Genomic DNA, 19,769 nt, shown 5'->3' with positions numbered 1-19,769 from the left:
TTCAGTGAGTCCCAGAGAAGCAGACACAAATAAAAGACAATACTAGATTTGTTAAAGACCATGATGCTCCTACCATTTATTTGAGAAAAGAAAAAGGAAAAAAAAAATAACTGTGAAAGAAAGAGAGAGCTCTCTCTAGCAACACTCTTTCTCTTTGAAATAAGTTAGTAAAAAGAAAACATTGTAAGAAATAGATCAAGACAGAAAAGGCAGTACTCAAGAATGTATTTTTGGATATAAAAATTCAGTTATGCAATCAGTAACATTCAAAATCAACTACACCTATGCAATTATAAAAATTGTTTCATGAAAGTTCACTGTATTCGAACAGGTACAATGTTCTGAAGGCATACAAATCCACCATAGGCATTTTGGATTTGGTTTCACTGCTGGGGGAGCGTGCCCAGGTGCCCAAAGCCACAAGGATAGGTGTGCCTTCATCACAGGCTTCTGCACAGCCTCACTATCAACTTCACAACAGAACTGCACAGGACAGAGTTCAGGGGCTATTTTTTTTTTCCTTTCCTTATTCAAGTTAAGCAAACACAATGGAAAAGGCCAGAAAAAAAAGTTGGACATTTAATAGACAAGAGCCATGTGCATGGGCCCCAACATGAGACTTCATTTGATTTTTCTTTTTCTTTTTTTGGTTTTTCGAGACAGGGTTTCTCTGTGTAGCTTTGCGCCTTTCCTGGAACTCATTCCGTAGCCCAGGCTGGCCTTAAACTCACAGAGATCCGCCTGCCTCTGCCTCCCAAGTGCTGGGATTAAAGGCATGCACCACCACCACCCAGTGATTTTTCTTATTTTTAAAGATATGGTCTAATATGCTCCAGATCCTCCTGCCTCCGCCTCCCAAGTGCTGGGATTACAGGCATGTACCACCATAGCCAATGAACGCATTTCCAGAGACTGAACTCAAGGCTCCATGCATGCTAGGCAAGCACTCTATGCCATGTAGTGGCATTATTCTCAGTACAAAGCACAGATTATTGTTTGTTAGGATGCCATGGGCTGACCTCTCCCATCTTGAATCGAATTTCTCTCTTCGGCTTCAGATCAGCCAACCTGCAGAAACTCACTTTGCACACCTCCAAGCCTAGCTGTCAGTTACTAGCTCCTGCTAGAACGGGCATCACTGTATGTTGTCAGCGCAACACTGAAGACTCTGCCGCTTACCGTTTGCCACACTGCAACGGAAACCTGACAAACTGGTAACAAAGCTTACGCAGTTGCTCCCTTCAAGTGTCACCGTCCGTCACAGCAGGCCTGGAAATACTCCAAGTAGAACTATCCCCCCACCCACACCCTGAGTGAGCTGGGATCAAACAAACCCTACTTCACTTCCCCCTTCACTAGCATACCCATACACAAGATCTCAAAACATCATAGAATTATGAATCGGCAGGTACTTCAAGATCACCTCCTCAGCAACCTTTTCAGTCAAACTTCAGTTACACAGATGTGCATTTACACTGAATTTCGGCTAAGGTTCATTCACTTTTAAAAAGGATGTTATCTGTAAACTATAGCTCATATTAAACTTATGAAAAAAAAAAAGAACTTGGACATTAAAACAAAACAAAAAACTGCCACAAGGCCTAGCAAACATCTTTATACTGTTTTAAACACTGATCTTTCTTTTTTCTTAACTAGCTGAAAATAAGTTTTAGGCTTGGTTGTGAATTCAAAGTGTGTGTAACTGACTCTAACGAGAAGTTACCGGAGGAAGAGTAAACACAAGGGTGGGCATAAGGTGCCCACAGGAAAGGAAATCCACAGTCCTGAGGTGTACCTTGGCTGCCCAATTCATTTCACCAAGCCTCATCCCATATACAGCAGCACTTATCACTCACGGGGTTATCAAGATAAACCAGTGCGGCCCTCCACATCTGCTTCAGATGCTTCCCAGATAACTATCTATTCCAATGGAGTATTAAAAAGTAATTTTCATATGGAACGCATTTCTTGATTTCATTTCTTGCTCTCTCAGCCTACAGTGACTATGTGGAAGGAAGGTGGTGGCACTTAAGACATAATCCACAAAGTCACCATGAGAGTAACACAGACACCCCAGCACTGAGACAATCTCCACGGTGAAAATGCTGAGCTGGGAATGGTATTTCACCCTTCCCCAAGACAGGATGCCTGGAGCTGGGGTCTGAGCAGCAGCCATACTGAGAGCAGGAGAGAAAAAAGCTTCCTCGGGGATTAGTCTGTGAAAGGGAAAGCCTGTCAGCTGTGAGAGACAGAACTCAGTGAGCAGGGACCCACCCTCAGTGTCCCAACAGTCAACCTGGAGTAGAGGGGGTCCAAGGGGACCCTAAGCTACTCTCCTGGTCCAGAAGGCACAGTGGCCCTCTGAGTGTCGCACTCCACAGATCACAGCCCAGGGAAGGCAGCACTCAGGCCAGAGGCTCCCCAAACCTAGAAAGACACCCCGACTGAGTACCACACTCCCCTCTACAAAGGTTACTCAAGAGTTTCCATTACTCCCCCAAAACAGTGGTGTCTCCTCACCAGGCAGTGAACTAGGGAGTGTAAAGCACAGGAGAGGAAACAGACACCACCAACAGAGGCCCTAATTCTCCACTAAAGCCTCCCTCACTAAGTTGCTTCTAATCGATGCTATTGGCTTGGTACGAGACTTAAGCAGATTTGAAGTGGATTTCTTCCTTCCACAGTCCAGTAAAAGCAGGAAAGGAAATAACCAAAGGATAAGACAGCTGAAGAAATAATCTGGGAGTCTGGAAGATACTGGAGGACAGCCATCCAAAAGATGCTTAAATGTGTCCAGAGTCAAGCTTTTGAGACAAACTGGCCACGGGCTGTAGGAATTAGGCCCCAAAGCCTTTTATCCAAGATGTCATCCCCCACCTAGAGCCTCCTCACTGATCCCTGCTGGTGACAGCATCTGAAGCAGCTACTACTTCATGATGATAAAGGCAGTATCTCTTGCCTGGCAGTCCCTGTGATCATTGAATGAGATAATGTATGGTAGAGTCTACAGCAATACACACAGTATTAAGTACGCTAGACAAATTAATGGCCAAACACTCATCCTGTCACATTTAGCCAAGCACTTGATCCAGTCATCTTTCACTGGCATCCTCCAACAACCCAGCACCATTTGTCAGCCCACTATTTTGAAATAGAGAAATTGAGGAACCAAACATTAGGCAACGTCAAAAGACTCAACCAACATGTGACTGGACCACAGCTCATACCCAGACCTGCTTGTTTTCTAAGCCCACATTCACACAGCTATGCTGTTCAGCCCTTCTAACATCTTGGACTCAAGTCCAAGTCACTGAAAAGGACATGGAGGGGTCAGCCTCATTTACGTGCATGACTCCAGGATAGTTGGAACTTGAAGCAACTAGCCTAGCCTTGGGTCAGCAAGAAACCATGTGCACCCCTAAACTCTCCATGCCCCTTCTGACACTGAGCACTTTTGAGACCTGAACTGATTCCCAAAGCTCCTCGGATATGATCGTGCCTCACAAAGCCAGAGGACAGCATATGATTTTCCTTTCTGACTGAAGACAGGTGGAAGACCTCACAGGTGCCTTCAACAGCACGGAAAGAATCTGGACTGACTGAGCTGCCCTTTCCCTAATAAGTCTATCCATTCTTCTCCATCTCAGAAGAAAAGGCAGAGTTATTAGCCACAGTTCAGCAACTGGCCACAACCAAAGAGATGAGCTCTCACTGCCTTTGGTCTGGAGGTGGCAAGGCAGGGCCCAGAGTAGATCTGGCCTTGCACAAAGAGCGGAGGGTAAACCTAGATTACCAGGAACTCTGATGATGCCCGGGAAGCACAGAGCAGTTGAAAGGGAACACGGGATGGTTCCCTTTCAGTATGGGATGACCATACTCAGCTGCAGAGGGAAGCTTGTGAAAACTGAGATGGGGGAGCAGGTAGAAGAGGACACGGGTAACATAGACGCTGAAACCTGAAAAGGTACAGGCTAGGGTGATGGAAACAAGGAAAGGTTTATGAGAGATGATGGCCGGTCTAACCAGAGCTGTGTCATCATGACGGAGACTGGAAGTGAGGCATCCAGACTCTGGCTTGACCCTGGCACCGCTGTAGCCTCAGGTGACATGGAAACCCATCTGAGCTTCGATCCCTTGACTACACAGTGAGACAACAATCCTGCTTCCTCGCAGGGCTCTCATGAGGACCAGAGAAGATCAACAACACAAGAACACTGTGTGTGTGGTTAGGCATCAGGCTGAGACATGACCACCTGCAGGCTGGTGTCTTTCCAGTGTCTAGCACAGGCTGAGTGCCAATGCTGGAGCACTGAGAAGTTGCTTGGCAGGCATGCCTACCTACTTCCTGCTGGCCCCACAAGGGATCGGTCTTCCCATGCAGTTTCTTTGGCCCAACTCCAGCGAAGAACGGAAAATAAAATCAATAAAAGTAAACATTTATAAATAATGAAGAAAAATAAACAGAGCAGGGAACATGAAGGTTTTTCACTTTCTGGTGGCTCTTATCCAGAAGGAAAGAGTACTTTAGGCCACTACTTCACTCTCAATCAAGCAGTGGCCCAAGGTCACAAGACAAGAGACATGGGAGGGTGAGGACAAGAGAAAGAATCCACACTGAATACCAGAAAACATATTCCATAGGCAGTTGTGATTGAGAACAGCAAGATGGCGCATCCATAGGAAGGAACAATGTATCTAGGGCAGGATCTCCAGGGGCTTAGGAGATCACTTGTTCTCAAACACCAGGGAAGACGCTCTGTGAGGCAGTGACAACGGTTTCCTTGGTGAGGGGCAAATCTTCAACAAAATTCTGCACGTCCTGTTGCATTCCTATAATCTCTGTAGACCTTCCTGCTGTGGCCTGGGAAGCAGTGGCTCCTGGGTCTTATCTGCTGCTATGATTAAACAAAGATTGAAACCATCCAGAGAGGAAAATGGTCATGAGGAAGAGTCCCCCACACTAGCCACAGAACCCCACATTGTGCTACAGACATTAGGGTTTAGGATTCATGACTGCTCCCACGGCAACCCTCAAAAATGTCCAAATTGCAAGCAACACATTGCTGCAAGTTAAAGGCACATGTCTGTGAGACAGAGTTGAGAGGGTATTTACAAAACTGTCCACCAGCTTCAGTCCACGGTGCTCTCTACAGACTGGCAGTGTACTATGCAAGACACACAGCAAAGCACTTCTTCACAGCATCCCTAGGAAGGAAAAACACGGAGATGAATGGTACGTTATCACTCCAAGGGCTCCCAATGGCAAAGACCTTCCTTGAGCATTTCCCAGGGTACCACGCTGCTGAAGGCGAAAAGGGCGAGGTCAGAACCAGTCATCAAACAGCAGTGCCAATGTATCTTAGCAGTTTTCTCCTGGGCACATTACTGGTCATGTTGGAGTTTTAAATTCCTCATCAGTCAAAGGCAGACTGGTCCTGGGGACTAGTACATGTTGCTGCATTTTTACATCATCAGCCAATCACAGAACACACTGACATCATTCAGGTGTGGTCACGAGGGCCACAGCACCAGGAAGCAGCAGAAGACTGTGAAGGAATACCTCCGGGAGCTCCCTGGCACAGGGAGCTGGGTACAGGCACTGAGCATTACTAACAGGCTCACTTAGGGCCTGGGACTCAGTGTAGCTCAGGGAAGCACTGAGTGGGTGCTCAGCAGATAGCTTATCTGTCCAAGCAGACCTCTTTTCTCCCACACTACACCTGTCTGTAGGAAGGAACCCCGAAGCTCTCACCCTTGCCTCATTCCAGGTTTGATACTGTGTTCTCGGTGTTCAGGTACTAAGGACTCGAGGGTCACATGAGGTGAGTGAACCCAAGTACCTGAGCAGGCAATGAACTGAGCATCAAAAGCCATCAAGGAGCCATGCATGGTTGATACATGCCTGTAATGCCAGCACTCGGGGAGCTGAGGCAAAGGACTGTACATTTGTGGCATACATGGGCTACATAAGAGAATGTGTCTTTTTTTTTTTTTTTTTTTAATTTAAAAAGACTCTAGTGAAGGATTTGTCCAGGTCTGCTGCATGCTGAAGTCCTAGGAGTACTCTGAAAGTAAGGTAAGGGGGTTTACTGCCAAAATCGGTCCCCTCCTGACAGGCCACACAGCACACTGAGGGACCTAGAACGCTGGCCAGAGCCCACCTCATTTTGCTTAACCTAGTTTACAAACTCACTTGGTCTTAAAACCTTTTCAGCTGTATAATCTGTTCTGTGGAAACTAGAGAAAGCTATTCTAGAAGCCAGACTCAGAACTCACTCTGTGATTCCCTCCCTACTAGAGGAAAGACCCATCTGCTCAACACAAAAACTCACTGGTTCAAAAAGAATTACAATGTTTCCATCACTCGTCCACACCCATCCTGATCAATTTGGACCCGAGTCCAGTTTCCTGGGTAACTGCGGCTACCTGAGGCTCTTAGAAAGGTCCACTCTAGTCTAATACCTTAATGTCACTATCTCGAAATTCTTCTCAAAAATAATTTATTTAATTTTATTTTACGTGCATTGGTGTGAAGGTATCAGATCCCCTGGAACTGGAGTTACACTTGTGAGCCACCATGTGGGTGCTGGGAATTGAACCCAGGTCCTCTGGAAGAACAGCCAGTGCTTTTAACCACTGAGCCATCTCTGTAGTGCTGTAATCTTGAAATTGTTAATCACTTTAAAAGGAGGAACCCACATTTGCATCTTGTGCTGGGCCCAGTAAATTATGTAGGTAGTTTAGAGACCTACAAACATGGTCAAACTATTGTCAAAGAGATAAATACTTCAGTAGATGCTCAAATATAGCAGACCTTGGCTTATTTCGTATAGCAAGCTAGCTCCTGGGGAAATCCCTGCCCATATTTTTCTCAGGTTAAGTTCCTTCCTGCCCCAAAGGCAATATTCACAGCTGTTATACTCCTGTTATATCCCATGCACAAAAAGGTACGCTTTCTGGGCTTATTGGCTCACTCCCCAATACATTCAAATCACTGTCAGCAGGAGATCTGATCTACTAAATATTTTTATTTAGTAGATGACCGAGAAGAATAAAGTTAAGTAGCTTCGCTAGAATGGAATCAGAGGCAGAGGTCCTGTGACTAACTGGGAAAAGTCCACCATCAAAAGTGGTTAATTAACAAACTCCCAGCCACTGGAGATAAGCAAGCCATACCCACTCCACTTATCAAAGTCTCATCTGAGGTCTTGGTGGTCGATAAAGTCACCAACCTCACACTGCTGACTAGGAAGCGCTGGTCCTCGGGAGTCCTGGCCCTGCTTTCCCTCTAGACCCTTCTGAAATTTTCCCTGAGTGAGCCCCTGTAAGAAAACAGGCATGCACTAAGGACCCCCATCACCTCAAAGCTACAAATTAAAGGAATACTAATGAGTATCATTGCACTTTCTATTAGAGTAGATGCCCCAAACACCAGAAACTTACAGTCTGGCCAACACATCACTAGTTGAATAATGAGATCAGGAGAACCAATCTTATCACAGTAATCTATAAAGTAGATCCATGACCTGTGCCTAACTAGCTCAAAGAATTTTAGTACTGATAAATAAAATAACATGTGCTTCCTGCAACCAAACTAAAATCTCCAAACTAAAGCCCATATGCAGGAGCTAGAGAGATGGCTCAGTGGTTAAGAGCATTTGCTGCTCTTCCAGAGGAACCAGGTTCAATTCCCAACACCCACACAGCAGCTAACAACCGTCTATTAATTCCGTTCCAGGGGATTCAACACCCTCTTCTAACCTGCACAAGAAATGCACACACATGGTAGATAAATATACATGCAGGTAAAATACACATTAAAATAAGAATAAATAGATCTTTTAAGAATTAAAAGTCCTATATAAACACATCATGGTTCACAAATCAAAGAATCTCTATTTCTAAGTATATAGTTTGTCTTACCTTGCATATGGTATGAAGGAAAGGCTATACCTACAAAGAAAAGAACAGCAAGATCAAATTGAATGGAGGAGTGGAAAATTCCCCAGCAGGAAGCCCCTGAGGCTAGAAGAGCACCCAGTGATTTATCCCGACCCGTATGTACTCACACATCTCATAAACACTCGGCCCTGTAAGTAGCTACATGGCAGAGAGGACTGCAAAAGGCCTGTATAACAATAACCCCTCTGACCCCAGCCTTGCTTGTGGTACTCCTTAACCACATGAGCCCGCAGGGACCACTAAAACAGGCAGATTCCAGAAGCCCAGACATCAGAGTCCTACGTGCAGAAACTGCAAATAAAATCCTCATCAGTTGTGATCTAATGCTTTGTAAGTTCTCAGGAGAATTTCACTTCAACCCAGGTGACATCAATTTTCTATCTGCTCCCACTAATTAAAAGAAAAAAAGCCACTACCTACCGTTCTATAGATGAGAATGCACCGTGGTGCAATGCTTCAAGAACCCAAGCCATACCGCCTATAACAGAAACTATGCAGGGGAGAGGCACCTGCCCTAGTGTAAGTCAGTCAGACTTAAGAGAAGCAAAGGGCAGCATCAGTTCAAAGGGAGCCACCATTTTCCTGAGCCAGAGGAACGCTGACTCCTTGGAGGCTTGCAAAAGAGCTGTGTGTATGAAGGTACCAATTTCTGCACCCAGAAGAAGGCCACACCAGAAACACAAGCCATCAAGCCAGGCCCTTGTAGTATCTACTGGCAAAATGTGTCTCACTGAAACCAGGCCACCATTCTCCTCCATACCTTCCACTTTCCACGCACCCATGCTTAACTTGTGAGCATGGTCAAGTCTGAGGCAGTTTGACAACAGTATTTCTTCAAAAGGTCAAAGTTCCAAAAGGAAGGAGGCATCCAGCTTACATTCCCAAGACCCACTTCTACTAACTAGCTGTTCACTGGCCAGGAGAAGTCTATTTAAATGCCCACAGCCTCCCTTTTCTCTGTATCCTGGCAGACATTTTTATCCCAAATAGACTAGTCACACTGTACTGAAACCATTCTGCCAGACATCCTAACTCGTGTAACTTTCAAAGTCACACGGAAATGCCTCGGATTAGATACATTCCACAGCACCTCTCCCTTGGATGTTAAACACAGGTTTAAATAACCAAGAATCTACAGTTCCATTCATGGTTTTAAAAGGCCGTGTCTGTGGCCACCCTTTTACTATACTTGGCCTCTGAGTTACAATTTCCTAACCTTCACCTGAAATTCCCCAAAGCCGGCCCACCTCCAGTGAGGATGCTGAGCCCACATCCACGCGGGTTTTCATTTCCTTAGCGACTGCTCCCTCAGCTCAGCTGACAATGCCCTCTTCATCTTTCTACGGAATGGTCACCCCATCACAATCACTGCTTTTCTCAGCAGCATCCTTCTCTGGATGTGTCTATTTGAGTCCTGGCCTCTTTTTACCAGCCTTTATAATACCTTCATTGTCCTCGCTCTTACCGGACATGAGGAGCTGAGCAATATGTGTACATTTCACAACTGACTGTGAGCTCAGCAAAAACGCTGTGGCCCGAGGCCTCTGGGGACCACTCAAGACCGCTAATGGCATCTATTGGCGGTGGGCCGAGTCAACTGGCTGGCTTCTGAAGCTTGACTTCTGCTGCTTTACTGAAAAACCTTCAACTCAAGAGCGTCTGTGTCCTCCTAACCTTTCCACCCACACAACACACGGGTTTTCTCTCCTTTCCCTCCACAAGCCAAAGGCAGGGCTGGGGGTGGGGGAGGGACACTGATGCTGCTTACCAGGTCAAGGCCAAGGACTGCAAGATGCAGAAGATGAGCGCGAGCCCCTTTTTATGCCACTAAAAAAAAAAAAAAAAAAAAAAAAAAGGACACAGTTACTGGGAAGTGTGACAAGGGATCTAAACCAAAAAGGTCACAGAAGACTAGAGTTCACACTTACCCAAAAGGCAGAGCACAGGGTAAGTGCAAAACACAGCTAGAAGAAGAGGAAACACTAATTAATACAATGTGGTTCAAAGCATTTAACCCACCTGAACGACTGTGTCAGGAGAAGAAATCCAACGCAACAATATAAAAACACATGCAGACTGGAAAGGGAAAGCCGTGCTTCTATTTTAAGTTCTCCCTAAATGTTGGCAAATGAAAGCACCTTTCTGGACCAGTCATTCACTCATCAATCTTTGCATTCAAGACACAAAAGTAAGCGGGTCACCAACCTCTCTGTGACCTAGCTCTGGAGTAGAAAAGGTGCGTGAGAACAAAGGTCACCATGAGATGTCAGTTGCACAGCCAGGAAGCCTATCTGTTTACCTGTCACCTGACACTGCCCTGTGTCCTTTCTAGAAAGTCTTTCCACTACAGAGCTGTCAGGCCATCTACATCTGAAGCTGGAAAAAACAGTGGTTGCTCCCGCCACCTTCCATACCTTTCTTCATACTCCTCTATCATCCCTTAATCAGTGTGACCTAAACACTCTGTGTCCAGCACTACGCTGACATCTGAAAGGATGTAAATAAATAGCAAACACAGTCATGGCCGTAGAGAACATTCTTGTGTGAATGAATGGGAGACCCACAAACTAAACTAAAATTAGAAGTATGCCAATCAAGTTCAAACCTCACAATACTGATAATTATGAGAATGGGGTCTGGAAAGATTTTGACAGCTACATGGATAACTGGGTCAAAAAAAGAAAGAGATAGTCTGTGTTGATGGGACAGAAATAAAACCAGGTGGTGGTGGTACACACCTTCAATCCCAGCACTCTGGAGACAGAGGCAGGCAGATCTCTGTGAGTTCAATGCCAGCCTGGCCTACAGAGTGAGTTCCAGGACAGCCAGGGCTACACAGAGAAAAGCAAGAAGGAAGGAAGGAAGGAAGGAAGGAAGGAAGGAAGGAAGGAAGGAAGGAAGGAAGGAAGGAAGGAAAGAAGGAAAAAGAAAGAAAGAAAGAAAGAAAGAGAGAGAGAGGGAGGGAGGGAGGAAGGAAAGAAGGAAGGAAGGAAGGAAAGAAAGAAAGAAAAGAGAGAGAGAAAACCTTTCAGCCGTACACAGCAGTTCATGCCTGCAATCTCAGCACTCAGGAGAGTGAGGCAAGCAGACAGTAGACTCAAGGCCAGCCTGGACAACTTACGAAGCCCCGTATGCCTGAGAGCATGTTTAATCCCCAGGATTAAAAAGGGAAAGGGAGGCCAGGCTCCCACCTCCCAAGCCGCCTGTCCTTACCAGCACCAGGATGGTGGCGATGAGACGCGTAGGCTCAAACATGCGCTTCAGCTGCTTCACTGGCCCCATGAGGAAGATGGTACTAAGAGGCAAACACACACAGGAGCCATTGGGGGCAGAGCAGAGGCGCACCAGCCACCTCCCCAAGAGCTCCTGTGACGAAAACAGGAACAGCATTAGTACGCGCGGCTCTTGCCAGGCACTGGCCTTGCAGGCCTTTTGTGCACTGTCCTCATTTAATCCATCAAGGACCTATGAAGTAGGGACAATTAGTACATTCATTTTAGAGAGGAGGAAAAAGCCCAAGGGGTTACATAACCAAGGTCACCCCACTAATAGAAGAGCAGGGCCGTAAGTGCACGTGGGTCTGACTGTGGAGTCATTCACATCACCCTCTCTCTGGGTGGGGTGACTCTGCTTCCTTGACTACCTACCCACAGAAACAAACCAAGAGCTCGGATTTATGAAACAAAAAACACAAACACTTCTCTGCTTTCATACTCTCCAGGAATTTTAATGATGGTAAGAGCAGCATCTACTAGAGGTGGATGCTTGCTAAATGTCAGGTGTACATACAGCACTCACTCGGCCCCTCAACGACTCTGAGATGGCTGTCACTGTTCCTATTTCAGAGCTTTGAAAGGGAGAGATGAGCTTACCTATTTGAGACCACACAGCTCGGGATCCGAAGAGCCAGTACTTAACCCATCTGTCCTAAAGGCACCCTTAGAGTGAATCTGTATGAAGGAAACTGGAGGCCGGCTAAGGGGAGTAATGACAAGTGAGCGGATACACACACCTACCAACCACATCAAGTACAGGCACCAGGTTTTCGCCACGCTCTCTGGATCGCGAGGAAGTGCACCCCAAGTGACAAACAGTGGGAGCTCCTTACAGTTGGCACTCAATACAAGTGACAGCAGATGTCATTAACTACCAACACTCAATGAAAGGCGCAGTTTTTTGTTTTGTTTTTTGTTGTTGACAATATGTCTGCCCCTCTTTGAAGTTAAGCTGTTTTCTGAGCTCAAGTCTCCAAGCTCAGAGGTTCTCCACCAAACAGAGTAAGCAGCAGATTCAAGGCACACGTGTATAAATCTGTGTGAAGTCAGAAACTCCTAGTAACACCACGAAATAACAATGTGCCCTCCACTGTTTCCCGCTGCTGTGCTATGGAGTCTGTCCCACTAAGAACTGCTAAAGAGTTCTTTTGGAGTAAGCAACAGATCTGTGTAATTACGCTCACTCTGTACACTGAACCCACACTGGGGACCCCAAGGCAAACCCACAAAAGCTAGTACCTGAGAAAGCTTCAAGGGCAACATCAGTCACTGCTACCCATGCTGGCACGTAAATATAAATGGGACAGGAGGAACCCTGGAGGAGAAGGTCACCAGTCCCGGGAAGGAGGTGGTGATCAGCAGAGTTTCATACACGAGGTGACATTAGAGGCAGGATTTAACAAATGACAAGTGGGGAGCAGAGATGGGCAGGACCACAGACAGAGAGACTGGCCTGGGAAGAAGCACCAAGTCTGGATTCCACCTGCAGAGAGGGGGCAGGGAGCCACATGGGGGGCTCACACGAAGGTCCCATAGCTCAGAAGAAAGGAGCCTGGAGGGGGGCAAAAAGGGGGTGTGGAAACCCAACAGAATATGATGGAGTAGCTGAGGCAGGAGGAGATGGACAAGAGCTGAGAGCAGTCCAGGTACCACCTTTGCTAGGAAGCCGTCCCCGACCCGCTGTCAGGCCAGCCCTCGCAGAGCCTCTCTGCACATTATCTGCTGTGACACTGGTCCATGTCTCACTGCCTCGCTGGTGACAGAGATCCAGTGTGCCTGTCTTTTGTAGTCTCTGAGTCCAGCAGAAGCGACAGGACTTATCCAATGACTCCAAAATCAATCAGTGGGGATAAATGGCCACAGGGATGGGGAAGAAAACCAAGTAAAACAGACAACAGTGGGGCTGGAGAGAGGGCTCAGTGGTTAAGAGCACTGGCTGCTCTGGCAGAGGACCAAGGTTCAATTCCCAGCATCCACATGGTGGCTCACAACTGTATCTAAATCCAGTTCCAGAGGATCTGGTGCCCTCTTCTGACCTCCGCAGGCTCCAGGCATATGTGTGGCAAACAGATACACATGCAGGCAAAAGACTCATATACAAAAAAAGAAAAATATTTGAAAATATTAAAAAAAAAAAGACAAGAGCAACTGAGTTATTATGGCTGAGTTAACAGCGGAAAACTTGTACTCCTGGACCCTTTCCCCACAGGACTCTGAAGTCATTTACAGAAACATGGCGGGGGAGAGGGACAGGGAAGGAAAGATGGCCCTGTCAGGTTCCTGAAGTCCATTCTGATAGGGCCAGGCGAGCATTTCCCACCAGAGGCAGGCCTGGCATTGTCTGCACAGGTGTGCCTGAAGCATCAGGTGGAGGTGGTCAACTCCTGTGCACTTGAAGCGAGCAGAACGGCTAACCTCCCCTGGAGGGCACCCATCAGATGCCCTGACACAGGAGCCTGGTCCTCAAGCCCAGGATGGTCCGGCACTACACAGCAACCAGGTCCCAGGTGCACAGTCCCTCGCCCGTCTGGTGGCTGTCAGAAGCAGCAGAAGCAGCCAGTCTCTGAGGGCAGGGAATCCAACACAGGAGGGTTGGCCGTACTGTGTGCCCCGGGGAAACCATCCCCATGCTTTGTGCTGTGGTTCCCTCACAGGTGAAGAAGTGGTGACCCGTTTTCTGGCCCTCTCCCAGGGGCGAAAGATAAACTAAGACACAGGATGTTTTGCAATAAGAGGATATGAACGTGATACATGCCAAAACTCCTCCTTCTTCCCAACTCCTTAAAGGTACGAAGCATCCTTCTTCTCCCTCCCTCAAATATGATGGACATTTTATCATCCAATAAACAGCAAGGTTGGGAAAAGGAGAAAAGGAAAAGGTTACCTCCCAATTGATGCCATGTTCCCCAAGGTGTAAAACACCGCAAAGAGGGTCAGTCCTTTCCTGGGCACCCACAGCAGGAAAGTACCCTAGAAGGGGAAGCACAGGACACGTGAGCACAGCAATGCCACGCCCACCAGAGCCACACAGCTGCCCTCCCGGCCTCGGATCTCCCCGCCCCCCCCCCCACCCAACCATTCAATTTCATGAAGCAGCAAAGAGAAAAGCAGGCAAAAGGAAAAGAATAGAGCCGAGAATCAGGAAGGGTGGAAGGAACTCTTACCAGCAATGAGCAGAGGATTCCTACGGCAAAACATGCGATGAAGCCTTTTATTCTGGTGCCCCAGCTTAAGGACGACGCCTCCACAACCTGCGGTTTCAGAACAACAATTGCATACACACATTTGCGGAAAATGAAGAAGACTCACAATTAACTAGGAAATGGCCTTAAGGACCAAGAGAAATGGTACTTAGAGCTGGCGACATGGCTCAGCAGGCAAAGGGGTCTGGAGTGCAGACCTGAGGACTTACGTTCCATCACCGGAAACCACAGAAAGGAAGCAGGAGAGGAGTCCTGCGGGCTGACCCCTGGCTTCCACACAAGTGCTGCCCACCTGCACTTACACACACACACACACACACACACACCAAATAAATCAAGAAGGAGGGAGGGAGAGAGGAAGGGAGAGGGAGGGAGAGAGGAGAAGAGGGAAGGAGGGAGGGAGGGAAGGAGGGAGGAAAGAATGGAGGGAGGGAGGGAGGGAGGGAGGGAGGGAGGGAGGGAGGGTGTCAACACTCTCTGGGGTAGGAAAGAAACATGGAAGCTTACACATTCACAGCTAACCATCACATCCAGCTCTTAGTAGAGCTGTGAACTCCTATAGACCTGACTCTTGCCTCCAGCAGCTTAGAGAAGTTTGCTGCATCTCCTGCTTCAAACACAGGCAGGGAAGCTAACCTTAGCACAGCCCAAAGCCTTACTGCAGCCCAGGCAGAATGGAAGGGCAGGGTTCTGCCAGATAGGTCCTGGGTCACAGGACAAGACCTGGGTCACAGGACAGGGCCTGGGTCACAGGACAGGGCCTGGGTCACAGGATAGGGCCTGGGTCACGGGAGAAGACAAGGACCGGCCTCTAAGGCAGTTTGGCCCACTGGCCTTGTTCTCTTATCTCTCCGACCACCCGCAGAAGTTGCTGCAACACTTCCGGCACCTCAAAGGGAGAAGGCCCTCAAACTTCTGAGGATGCATCCCTGCTACTTATTCTTACTTACATCGTGCTAGCAACAGCCAAGTCAGCCACAGTCAGCCAGATCTTAGCTAATCAATCACTACCCGCTCATCTCGACTCTCTACCATCCTTGGCATGACTAATGCTTCTTCCAGGTTAAGTCCAAGGGAAGCCGAAATTTCCTGGAAAACTACTAAAACGGAAAAGCTGGAGAGCAGATCTCCATGGCCCTTTCCCATGTCAGAGACGACAAACCACTGTACCACAGGCCTTCCTAGACTGTCCTTAAGATGCAAGGGGGCTCACTGCCCACAGATGGACACAGGAAGCTGCCACTGAGAGATCAAACTGAGGACTACACTTACCTGTGGGTATAAGGACAAATATTTGGAATGTAGTTGCTGTATGCCCCCTTTTTGAGGTGCTGGAGAAGGAACCCAAAGTCTCCCTCATGCTAGGCAAGTACTGTACCTCTGAGCTACACCCCTAGCCCAGCCCAGCCCTAACTGTGCCTTCTCTTCAGGGTCATTCTCTGTGCCAGGTTTCTGCAGGTGCTCTGTGTGTCCGTATGTGTGACATTACAATGTCATAGCGACGCTATGGAAGTGGGGAGAGAGCCTTTTTGAGGACCCAAATTCCTTTCTTCTGGGTGGGGAACGGACCTTTCTGCACAGTACTTGTCACACCTAGGGAGCCTCGTGGTCTTCTCTTCCAGCTTCTGGTTTGACAGGTTAGAAACACGTCATTGAACCGGGGCCAGTCAGGGCCGAGGGAGTGGTCCTGCTCCCCTGCCTTCCTCCATCTGTTGGGTGACAGTGTAGGAGGCAGCCTTCCTCACTCTGCGAGGCTGTGCTGCCTACGGAAGGGGAGCTCGGGTGTGCAGATGCTGACCTGGCTCTGCCGATTGGTTTTCTTTAGCAGGGAGGGGAACATAGAGTGGGAGCAGGGATAATTCACCATGTTTCCCACTAGATGTGTGTTCTGTCACTTGGTCAAGGAAAGAGGAGGAAGCTTTTGCTCAGCTTCTTCTAAACAGATTCAGTGAAAGGAAAATACTTTTCGCCATTTTATGAAGGCAAATTCAGTTGATGGAAAATCTCTCTCTAAGCTGGAGTTTCTGGAAACTCTGCCAGCACAGAGTTTGTTTCCAAAATCAAAAGAGTTAAAACAGTACCTGGGTAGACTGTGTAGGGAATGTGGGGAATCACAAGCTGTCTGACTGGCAGGCACGCACAAAGGTCCCTTTGACTCCAGGATGGAGAAGGCAGGGGGGTTCTTGCCAAGGGCCAGAGCTAAGGATTATCCAGGAAGGTGGGGCTGGCAACCAGGAGGTGAGAAAGGAACGCTGTTGTATTCCTGCATATTATGATCAGACACCCTTCAGACCTTCCTTGCCCCAAGAACCCTTTCCAGAAAACACAAAGCCTATTCTTTCAGAAAGGACTCACTGAAACCAGGACTTAAGGGTGTTTATGATGACAGCGTATCAATTAGAAGACTTAGCATAGACTGTGAGTAAGAGTTCTACCAACCTTATAGCTACCTAGGAAGGACAGAAGAAACAAAACATACTGTTACAGTTGGCATTAAAATACATTATAAAATGTTTTCGAACGTCTCTGGCAACCTCTTCGGGTTATATAACTGAAAAGACTTGAAGGCAACATCATCCAACTAACCACACAAACAGGAATTTCACCACAGAATCCTCCAGTTTCTCCAGGCTCAAAACCATGGAAAGTGTGCCCACATTAGTTAGTACTTAAAAGGAGGCTGGACCTAGTAAGTGATCACGAAGCCAAAACATCCCTGACAACGAACCCTATTGGCTACAGAACAGTTCCTGGAGTTCAAGACCTGGAAATGCCACAGAATGACGCACATCAACAGGAATCTTACTAGGAAAGAGGAAACTGACAATGTTTTCCAACAAGAGTGAAGCCAACACTCTTTTAAAAATAGATGTAATAAGTGCCTGGGCTTAAGAGGAGGGTAAAGCCCTTCACTGTTTCCACACAGGCACTCACGATTTGGGGGGGAAACTTTGCATTTGTTTTCAAATGGCGCTACACTATTCACTCCCGAAGGCCCACCCACTGCTACAGATGAAGAACACTCACTGCCAACACTACGCCCAGTCTCCGCTTCAGCCCCAACTTTGTACAACAGCTTGTGGACTTCTATGAAGTTTATCTTTACATGACAATGAGGGTCAGCTAAGTCCTGGGGCTTTTTTAGGCTTCATCTCAGACGAAAGTTCACAAGAAGCCAGAGATAAAAAATGAAATTTTTTTAAAACATACAAAGTACTGATTCTAATCCTAATGATTGTGGATAGGTTGGAAAGTTGCAGGTTCAGAGTCTGATCGCAACTAACCTCCGGCTCTCTTTAGCTCCCCCTAAACAGTCATATCGTGCGCACCTGTGATAACAGGTGAAGACATCTTGGAATTTAACTTAATGAAACCCAAGCTTCCACAATCCATGGGTTTTAGAGAAGCCTAGGGAGATCCTACAACTGAGATTCTGCCACTTTGCCGTAACCACCTACTTAGTGTTGCCACTGATACACTTAGCAAGTTCCTTGATTTATTACTTTGTTACTATAGAAATGTATCCAAATGTTATGTTGGAACACTGAATTTGCAGTAATGGAATCTGCCCCGAGGCCATGGTCGCTCTATTTGGCTTCAAAATAAACTCTTATTCCCGTTGAAGTGCGGTTGTGTTTTTGCAAAGACTAAACTCAGAACAAAATCAACCACAAAAGTGAGAGCAGAATGTTGGGAAAACCACGAGAAACACAAGTAAATATTAGAGAGGAACTCAGTTTCCAAGGAGAAAAGGTCGTATCATCTTGTTCAACACCCCTGTTTCACAGAAGGGGAAACTGGGGCTAAGGATACATGAAGTAAAATGTTAACTCTGTCTTTGAGAAAGGAAAATGTAAACAAACTCCCAAAGCACCTAAAATAAGACATTCTCAGTGGCTCTGGAGCACAGGGCCTTATTGGGCAGGTTTCCGAGCCATCAAAGCCCTAATAAAACAAACACCCTGGCAGTCTCCGGGGGTGCTTGGGAATCTATAGTCTAGGAATGAACCTTGGAATCTCAGAGACCTCGTAGGTCCCTGTTAACCAGACATTCACGGAGTTTCGCTACTACTTATGCAGTATGAATAAGGGCGGGTCTGGAACTCATAACCCACAACCAAAGCCAGCCAGCCGGTGATCCAGGAGGGGCTCCTTCCACCAAGGCCGCCGGACTCGCCCGGCTCCAGAGGGAGAGCCCTGGCCGGTCCAGCTGCAGTGGCGGGGGAAGGAGCCGGGGTTCAGGTCCAGGGACCCAGGAGGCCCCGGGACCCACACTTCCACTCGCAAAGATTTCTCGGGTCTCGCACCAGAGCCCCTGTCCTCCCGAGGGGAAGTTGGGAAGGGATCGGGAGCCACGCCCTCTGCAAAGTCCCCGCGCTGCCACCTGTGGCACTGTCCCGGCTGAGTTCGGCGCCGCGAGTGGGAGGGGAGCAGGGCAGCCGGCCAAGAAATCCTGGCTGCCGGGGCTGCGCTCACCTCGGACAGACCGCTGCGGTCCTCGGTGTCCTGGCCGCTCAGCACCTTCTTCAGCTTGTCCATGTCGGGCCCCCAGCCGCCGCCTGTCGCCTTAGCTCCGCGGGCCGCTCTTCCGGGTGCATGGCCCCCGCCCCTCCGCCCGCCCGCCTCCAACCACGGCGCGCCCCGCCCAGGCACCTGCCCACCTGCCAGCCCGGCATGCCCCGCGCCAGACACGCCCCCTACACCAGCTCCTAGGGGTCACCCGGGGCGGACTTGGAGAGTTGGGGTGAAGTCAGATACACAACACCAAACTGGCTGCGCGCCCGGGCTTCACGCTTTCGTTCCAGCGCCGAGCACCACCACCACGTGCCAGGGCCCGGAAGAACGCAGGGGAGGCCTTGGGCAGACTTACCCATAGATGCTGAAGTTAATCCGCTGGTGGTTCTGTATACACCGCAGAAGATCTTCAAAAAATAAATAAATAGACGAACAAACAAAACAGGCTGCCTGGAACAAATCAATGTGCCACAGGCTGTGGCAGTGTGAATGTGTGTATCAGGGAAAGCAGCAATTCCTCCCTAATTCCTAGGGGAAATGGCTCGGGAGATATGACTTGGACAACGCCTACGAACAGATGACAAATTGGCTGAGGAGAATGAGATAGTTTTGTGTTTCGTGAATGCTTTACTTCTAATCAGGCTGAATCATTACTGAGGCTATGAAACAGAATCCAAATGAACTCATGGAATCTTCCAGGCTAGACAGAAGTTTGCTCACCTAGAACACTGGTTGCTGAGGAAATCTGGAAAACCTATATTAAGATTAAATTGGCTCAGAAAAACACCGAGACCGAAGTGTAGCTCAGTGAGAG

The 19,769-nt window shown here is 47.9% G+C and overlaps 1 protein-coding gene across 2 annotated transcripts; it reads right to left on the bottom strand.

Moving 5' to 3' along the window:
- Positions 1-4,628: 4,628 nt before the first annotated feature.
- Positions 4,629-19,025, bottom strand: Sft2d2 (SFT2 domain containing 2). 2 transcript variants are annotated; one of them, XR_009383197.1, is made up of 9 exons: positions 18,917-19,025; positions 14,402-14,488; positions 14,122-14,207; positions 11,176-11,257; positions 9,891-9,926; positions 9,731-9,789; positions 7,924-7,953; positions 5,114-5,205; positions 4,629-4,895 (listed from the first exon to the last, which is right to left on the bottom strand). XR_009383197.1 is itself a non-coding variant. In XM_059280542.1 (8 exons), the coding sequence occupies exons 1-8, from the start codon at positions 18,977-18,979 to the stop codon at positions 5,166-5,168; spliced, it is 483 nt and encodes a 160-aa protein (XP_059136525.1). In that variant the 5' UTR covers positions 18,980-19,025; the 3' UTR covers positions 4,629-5,165. The 2 variants fall into 2 exon arrangements, 1 of the variants encoding a protein (XP_059136525.1); XM_059280542.1 differs by having other exon boundaries at positions 4,629-5,205.
- Between the last annotated feature and the right edge of the window lie 744 nt (positions 19,026-19,769).

This window comes from Peromyscus eremicus, chromosome 15 (genome assembly GCF_949786415.1).
Source record: "Peromyscus eremicus chromosome 15, PerEre_H2_v1, whole genome shotgun sequence".
Lineage (NCBI taxonomy): Eukaryota > Metazoa > Chordata > Mammalia > Rodentia > Cricetidae > Peromyscus > Peromyscus eremicus.
The sequence above is the reverse complement of the archived record's forward strand: the minus strand, read 5'-3'. Positions and strand labels throughout refer to the sequence as shown.

Excerpts from the sequence above, each read along its gene's own strand:
- Sft2d2 (XM_059280542.1), bottom strand. The coding sequence starts at position 18,979 with ATGGACAAGCTGAAGAAGGTGCTGAGCGGCCAGGACACCGAGGACCGC. Across the intron at positions 11,258-14,121 it reads AACATGGCATCAATTGGGAG|TACCATCTTCCTCATGGGGC; the intron begins GTAACCTTTTCC and ends TTTGCCTCTTAG. Across the intron at positions 7,954-9,730 it reads CAGTCCTTGGCCTTGACCTG|GTATAGCCTTTCCTTCATAC; the intron begins GTAAGCAGCATC and ends TTTTCTTTGTAG.